Consider the following 8291-nt stretch of genomic DNA (forward strand, 5'->3'; position numbering starts at 1 on the left):
TTTCGATTACTTTTCCCAGTTAAGAGATGCAGGGAGTGTTTGGAAACACAGGTTACATTCGTTAAAATTCATTAAAGGAGAAATTTCTAAACATCGTAAAAGTTACTAAAGATAGTTCGATGAGAATTAACTCGTATAACACAAAGCTTCGCCTATTTGGAAGAATTCGTGCATGCGCGTTTAACCCCTTGAATCCCATTCGGGCGGAAGTTTCTAAAAACTCTTGAATTTGTCTTAGTCATTTGTTACTTTTTAGGTGACCCGTTCAATGAAATAACTTGAAATTCTCGTCGGCATCGTAAGATTGTTTCAATCTTTATCAATGCGAATTCGCTCAGCCGTTCTTCTCGCAGTTTTTTTAACCATACAGTGCAGTTTGAATAAAAATTGCAACAAACCAGTTTCTCTGCGCTAAAACTGTCATCCAACTATCAGTCGGCTGATTGACTCATGGCTGGAAGTAGCACAGAACCACTGTCTCCTCCGGCCCGGGCCGTCTATAGAAACGGGACGCGTGTCCCCCAACGATCTTCGCGGCGGAAGTGATCCGCTCCGCACCGCCGACGCAATGTTTACCGGCACGATGCACAAGCATGCGGAAGTCGGGCTCCTCTGAGGATAAAAAAGGGGGCACGCAACAAGGGAGAGGCAGAGAACCATCATGGCGCTTTTCCTGCAGAGCGCCAAAAATGGAGGCGGCGACGTACCTTCTGGAGTGCCCATGCCTTCCTGCAACCACTCGCTCGCGTTTTGTAAGGACCCAGCACGTCTCCCCTTTTCATTCATTCTTTCTTACTTTTCACTCGACTGACTTTCTTCCCCCTGCTCTGCCGTTTCTTTCCTGTTGCGCTTTCTAGTTTTGCTTTCACATTTGGTCACAGTCTATTTGGGAGTTGTGACTTTCTTTAAAGCGCTGTGCTAATTCCTTTCGCACTTTCTCCGCCCGTGCTCCACCCTCGCCCTCGTATACGAACAGTGTTCGGGTAAGGAACTGGCAGAGAAGGGGCTCTGAACGTGCAGGGAGGTCTCTGCACTGGACCGAACACGCTGCACTGTGCGAAATTTCTGACTTGTGGCTGGTAAGCGTGCCTGCTTGCAGCACCTGGATCTTGCGCCAAGGGACACTCGGATTTGCGGGGTGAATGCGCATCGGACGACACAAAGAAAACGGAGTGAACTAGCAAGGTAAGCCACTGGCTGAATTTTCAACGCTGAGTGGTGTGTTATTATCGCTACATTATCTCTATTTTATTATCTAAGGTTCCTTCCAGTGTGCAAGTTTATACAAGAAACAATTTATGTCCGTGTAAGGTACGCAGTGTTATGTGAAGTATTATACAGAGGTCGAGTCGAATATAGGTCGATTCCCAGGGTAATATAAAAATTTAGCGACGAAGAATTACTGAATGAATTCAGCTTAAGTTAGGCGGTCCCTAAGCTACAAGGCTGCCTAAAACCTCAAAGCATCAGCTGAACAAACCTTGGGCAACGTCGTGAACATAGTATACATAAACGAGCTAAACCAGCTGGTCAACAATGTCGTGTGTAAGACCCGGACGAGACTTTTACTAGCCGGATGACTCTTCTTATGGGTACAAAACACCAAAACTTGCTGGTGGGTGAGTTGCGACATGCTACAAAAAGGACGGGTACTGCGAGGAAAGATTCTAATGCAAAAGAGAAATCAACTCGTCCATATATAAGCCCGTGTTATCCCCATCTTCAAGTCAGGCGACCCATCTGTGCCTCTTAACTACAGACCGATTTCCTTAACCAGCATAGTTTGCAAACTTCTAGAACACATAATATCATCTGCCGTAATGAGCTACCTAACAAAACAGAGCTTCTTTTTTTCTAACCAACATGGTTTTTTGAGAGGCCGTTCTTGTGAAACTCAGTTATTCGAATTAATGACTGATCTCCATAATGCAGTAAATTCGTCCTCACAAATAGATGCTATATTCATAGATTTCGGCAAGGCCTTCGACAAAGTCCCTCACATCCGTCTAATGGAAAAACTTTCTGCTCTTAATATCAACCCTAAGATTAACAGGTGGATTAAGAACTTCCTAACCCATCGGTTTCAGTCAGTAACCATTAATGATCATTCCTCCGCTTTAGCTCAAGTAACTTCCGGTGTTCCACAGGGCTCAGTCTTGGGTCCTATCTTATTTTTAATATATATCAATGACATTAACACTAATATCTCTTCTACTATCCGATTATTTGCGGATGACTGCGTCATTTATAAGCAAATTAAAAACCCCCAAGATTTCTTATGCTTGCAAGCAGACCTTAATCAACTGACGAAATGGTGTAGGGATTGGCAGATGGAAGTAAATTTGCCCAAAACTAACGCCATAACATTTACCAAAACTAGCGCGTCTGAGCCCCGTCACTATTTTCTCAATAGTTTGCCTGTACAAACCGTAACCATGGTAAAATACTTGGGGGTCCACATAACGTCTGATCTAACCTGGAATCACCATATCGATACAATAACCAGCAAAGCTTCTAAATCACTCGGATTCATTAGGCGCAATCTGCAATCAGCTAACACATCCACAAAGCTTCTGGCCTACCAAACACTTGTTCGATCAAAGATTGAATATGCAGCGCTAATCTGGAACCCCCATCAGTCGTATCTCGTAAATGAACTTGAGGCACTCCAAAATAAAGCTGCCCGATTCATTCTCAGGAACTACTCACAAACATCAAGTATAACAGAAATGAAACAATCCCTGAACTTACCACCTCTACAACAACGCCGGCTTTATAGTCTTTTATCGGTTTTTCATAGGCTATACCACAGCCAGTCTTCTTTCGCTACCTCGCACATAAGACCCGCTGGTCGCGTTTTTTCCCGTTTAGATCGTGCATTCAAAGTTGAACCAATATTCGCGCGTACCAACCTATTTTCCTTTTCGCCCCTCTTACTTGCTATTCGTCACTGGAATCAGCTCCCAGGTAACATCGTCACCCTCAGTAATCACGACTCATTTATCAAAGAGTTGCGGTTATTCCTCAATGTATAAATCATTTTTCAGTGTTTGTGTCATTTTTGAACCTCTTAGATTGGTTCAATGTTCGATGTTTGTGTTATTTTGAACCTGGGTCATTTTTTAACCCTCGCATTTTAGGAATTGGATAACTGTTGTGCGCCTTTTGTGTACCCTTTTTTTGAAACTATGCATTTCGACATGAATGTATTTGTATTCGCACTTTTGGGGGTGTTGCTGTTTTTAATGTTGCAATGTGTTATTTTTTTCATTGCGACCCCTATGTAACGCCCGTAAGGGCCTTTAGGGTAAATGAATAAATAAAAAAAGACTTCGTAAGATCAAGAGCATTAAAATTTGTCTTTTTTCAGTGAGATTCCCGCAGGATCCTCTAAGCAGTGAATACCCTCGGAAGGAATATTTTCTTAAAAAGAGCTGTCGAAAGTCCTTTTGTAGCGTCCGCGGTAGATAGTTACTTTTAGAGGTACAGCAAACCATAACAAAGTCTCTGTATTCGCAACCTCGCTTTCTTTGAAGTGTTTCATGATCCCCGCTGCAGTGCACTGCCAGCAAACAGAATCCGCTTTTAGTGAAGTATCGGATATAACGAAGTGAGTTTACTGTCTCGAGGGATTTTGTAACCACGGAGGTTTACTGTACTTTTTATCAGCGCGTCTCCTCACCCGTTAGTGCGTTAGTGACGTCTGCATAACGTATCTAGGGCAGGTACTTGAGTCACTTAAGTGAACGTTAGTCAAGAGCCTCAGCGAATGACGAAACGTCTTTACCGTCAGTCCTCCTAGATGGCGCTACGATGCTGGTCGGAACTATAGGACCGCTGTCCGCACTCGCTTTGTGTTTGACCAGATTTGTACCTGGTTAATTTTTGTTACGGTTGATGGTAAGCATTTTGTGAAACATTGGGTATGCTGGACAAACAGAATCACAGAAGACAATGTCGCTTATGCAAGTTGGCCAGAGTAAGCTCAACGCGCCGGACGGCTGTGCATGTATAACCGGCATAGTGCGCGCAGTATATGCACCGGTGATTGTATGTTTACGTGTGTGTTCTAACTTCCATTGTTCACCCCACCATTCTTACTGCTGTTAATAGGATATGCATTAAATTTAAGCGCAAATAGCTCACTCTTGAAGTTTGTAAGCCCTGTTAAACTTGGGTTGGGTTTTGGTGGCCACAGCCAATCGCGCAGCTGCTCATACCACGTCATAGGTTCCAGCGCGAGAAGTGAGCTAGGGGGTCGCATGGCCATTCCCTTTCTTCGTAATTATATAGCTTATTTGAGCGAAGCTTGGGTTTAAAGTAGTGTCAGTGTTATTCTAACGAGGCAATCGTCCCAATGAAGCGCTTTACTGTTTGGGAAGTAGAAGAAAGATTCATCATGTCCTGTTGAACGTGGCGAAAATGGATATAGAAACTTCAGAAATAGATGCCGCTTCTGCTCAAGACCGATGCTACGCACACGTGACATATGACACATATGCAGGAATTGTCAAGAGATGGGGTGGAATTATAAATTGGACGCGAAGTAGCAACGCGATCACCTTACTTGTAGAGCTAGAGAGCCATCTGCTAAATTCAGTACCTACATATGGATACATGGCGAATTCCCACGGTTGGGTCTTCCAATTCGTAAAGCTATAACCTTGGGGCCTACCGAATGATATGGGCTCATTGGATAATTGTTGTCATTAGATAGGTGTTCATCAAGAGCTGATCGTTGCAGGCTTTGTGACCTCGGGGGTGATCCCCTGGGATTATTTTTACATAAACTGTAAAGTATAGTGCCTGTGAAAAAAATTGGTTGAAGTTTTGTTGTATTAAGGAGATCAAAAGCTTCATGAATTAAGCCCCCTAAAGCTTAGATTGAAGCCGAGTGTTGCGACCTGTTCAACTGAACGGGAGGTGTGTGTGTGGGAGGGGGTGGGGTGGCGGTGAGGGCGCTCATTTATGTCACTAGTACTGTCCCGTAAGGCGTGGCTCAAGTGTGCAAAAATTTCGTTGCAAGCGGCCGTTACACTAGGATTTGGAGAGCGAAACTGATCATGATTATCATGATTATATATTGCCTTCTACAAAATCTTTTTGAGGTCTCTCTTAGGCGAGGGCCGGTCTAAGTGCGACGTAGTCAGAAGTGTCAACAACAACAAAGAATGAGGTGCCAGCCTATTCACGGATCGGCAGCTTACGACAGCGTCAGGCTAGTCAGCGAGTTTGTGCGCATGAGTTGGTCCAACCCATTGCAGAAGCTAAGCCTCGTGAGCGCCGAATATAAGCCGCCGAAAAAGCGCCGGGGGCAATCGTAAGATACCGCTCTGTAAACACCTACGCTGGAACCTCATTCTTTGTTGCAGTTAACACTTTTGAAAAATATGCTGGTGCTGCTTACTGGCCACCCTTTCAAAGTGAAAAGAATGTTCATAACAATGTGTTATTTTGTATAATATGTAAAATGGGTGGCTCCTAGTATTCTAAGCATACTATATCAGTTTTCAAATTGTTTACTTCAACGGCGAAAGAGACGGAAAGAAAGGGTAATTAAAACGTTTACCAAGAAATCGTTTTGTTAGATTTCTATTCATTTTGTTGCCAGACAAACAGCAACTAGATCTTCATATGTATTGCACACCTAAACGTAAGGAAGGTCTGTTTGAGGAATATTTCGTGGGAGCGTCCCTAATGATTTTCAGCTGCTGTTTTGCAAAGCGAGGACATACGTTCATAGGAATACCATTCGGCAGCGTTTTATTAGGTTAAATTTTCAGGAATTGTGAATTTCCGAGCAAGAAGCTGCTTACTGAACATTTTCCATCTTGAGTCTAGGTTATTTTAGACGATATTATGGCGTGTATACTCTATATTCAAAATTAAAACGTTTTACAATTCCTAGAAGACTCGCAAGTAAGGATGTAAGCTAGATTTTGTCTATGATTGCCTAGAGATTTTAGCTAACGTGTACCTTCTATTCCAACGCAGGAATCAGTCCTCGAACTTCCAGCGTCGCGGCGTGTAATCCAGCCGTTAACAAACTGGCAAGCGATCGCCAAGAGGGCGCTGAAACTGCCTAGGAGAACCCCATGGAGGACGAGCGCGTCTTGCCATTCTACGAGTCCATCTCAGGCTTGCGGCTGGCCAACTTCTACCCGCCCTACGCCCTCACTTCAGGTCTCCAGTACAGGCCCAAGGATGGCGACGTCTTCCTCGTTACATACCCCCAATGCGGAACGCTGTGGATGCAACAGATCCTTTACGTCTTGCTTCACAACGGTTCCTCTCCCAAAGATGCGGCCACCCTCTTTCGTACCTTTCCGTTGCTCGAACTGGAAGGATCCGAAGCAGTGGAGGAGGCGCCCAGACCTGGCATCATAACCTCGCATCTGCCGCACGACCTGATCCCTAAATCGTCGCGGGCCAAGTACATCGTGCTCGTGCGCGATCCTCGCGACGTGTGTGCCGGCATGTTCCGGCGACTACAGACCTATCCCGCTTACGAGTTCGGGGACGGCAAACTGGGTGACTTCCTGGACCTCTTCTGCGCCGATTCCGTCGACTACCGCGGATACTTCTCCCACCTACGATCGTGGTACGACCACAAAGACGACCCAAACGTGTTCTGGCTCAGCTACGAGGAACTGCACTCAAACTTTACGGAATCGCTGAAGCGAGTCTCGAGCTTTCTGGGAATAGAACCGAAGCTCTTCCAGAGCAGGAGTGTGTTCAAGAAGTGCCATGAGAAGAGTAGCGTCTCTTACATGAAGAAGAAGACGAACAAATACATCGAGGAGTTCTTCTACATTCCATTTGAGAAGATGACGGAGGATACGAGGTTTTCTGAAGGAGTTAAGTCGTTCCACGCCTCCGTTCAGTGTTCCGGATATCTCGACGCCATGTCGAGCGTCCGGTGTGTGCGCAATGGCAAGGTCGGCGCCTGGAAAGATGTTCTGACTGCCGATGACGCAAAAAGGGTCGTCGATCGAACAGAGCAGGTCGGCCGGGATGTGGCGAGCGCTGTCCTGTACTCAAGGTGACAGCCGATTCGTCTGAACGCTGAAGAAGCAGTCGGGCACCATTCTCGCGAATCCCGACACCCGATGTATAGACTATTGTAAAGCTCATTTCATGGAACGTGTAGCCAGCGTTTCACGCAGGAGGCCTGAGGCTGCAAGAATAGCTCAATTTTAACGATTTCAACAAAGTTCGCTTAATAAAAGGGAATATGCAATGACAAGAAGGGCTTTTCGAGCGACGAATGAAGGGGAAAAAGAAGAAAAACCACTGTCGTGCTGTGAATCGGCAAAGACAATAAAGAACTTGCAGGCGATTACTCCTCGTGCTTGAAGTGTAAGCGAAAGGTGTGGAGGTTTATATAGCACCATAACGCAAATTAATTTACGCGCAAACCTGATTTTCACGGCGAAGCAAAATATTTAAGATAACCAATGTTGGTTCGCAGTCCTAGAAGTGATTTATTTCTCAACTCAAGTAGATGAGGCCAAATTAATGAAGGCATTCCTTGTAAAAGAGAGCCTAATTCATGTCTTATACTCATGCTCTCATGAAGTGGATGTTCAAAAAAAAGGGCTGTCTAGGTTTAATTTGCCGACACAGAAGAGTTTCTCGTCCCGCTAAGTGGCACGAATTTCGCGGCTCGTGGAGGCTACCCTAGTTGGAAACAGCTCTGTATAAATACTGGGTATAAATGCAGTCTCGTCGAGAACCCGTGGTATAGCCACAGTAAAGTTAACGACCACTCAGCAGGGTTGTTGCTTGTGCGCACGGACAGAATTGCCGCTTTTGGATAAGTTGCACTTTTCGAAGGAAAGGCATAGGTCAAGCTCTTGTTTTAGTCTACAGCATGCTGCTTTCAAGCAACGCACTATTTCTCAGGTTTATGCAAGACGAATAGGAACATTCAGTCTTCGCTGAAACGCCCTGAAACCCGCACCAGTCTTTCCTTTCTGTTCTTCCGATGACTATCTTAATTCACGCATTGTCCCCCTTTTTTTCCTGAAATCTTATCAGAGATCCCGTGAAGTTCGTCCCGGGTGTGTGTTGAGGGGAACTATAATAATAATGCCTCTTATTTAGCGAATAATGAGAAGGACGATGTCTGAAGAAATCAATGAGCTTCTGCAATAATGAGTGAAGGATTCGCACAAATGTGCAAGTCTTCCTTACGTAACGGCATCACACGAATGAATCATTCCTTTAAAAAATGAGCGGAATGAAGCGGTATGGGAGCGAGAACGATCAGAGGCAATTTTCATTTCGGC

At 45.0% G+C, this 8291-nt stretch overlaps 1 protein-coding gene across 1 annotated transcript; it reads left to right on the forward strand.

Moving 5' to 3' along the window:
• Window positions 1–5998: 5998 nt before the first annotated feature.
• Window positions 5999–7272, forward strand: LOC144152117 (amine sulfotransferase-like). The gene has a single exon (XM_077683328.1). It carries the CDS (start codon window positions 6096–6098, stop codon window positions 7044–7046), a length of 951 nt encoding a protein of 316 aa, XP_077539454.1. The 5' UTR covers window positions 5999–6095; the 3' UTR covers window positions 7047–7272.
• Window positions 7273–8291: the final 1019 nt, after the last annotated feature.

This window comes from Haemaphysalis longicornis, unplaced genomic scaffold (assembly GCF_048455015.1).
Source record: "Haemaphysalis longicornis isolate Haplotype H1 unplaced genomic scaffold, Haemaphysalis longicornis Haplotype H1 scaffold_9, whole genome shotgun sequence".
NCBI lineage: Eukaryota > Metazoa > Arthropoda > Arachnida > Ixodida > Ixodidae > Haemaphysalis > Haemaphysalis longicornis.

Coding starts and splice junctions, on each gene's coding strand:
- LOC144152117 (XM_077683328.1), top strand. CDS start 6,096: ATGGAGGACGAGCGCGTCTTGCCATTCTACGAGTCCATCTCAGGCTTG.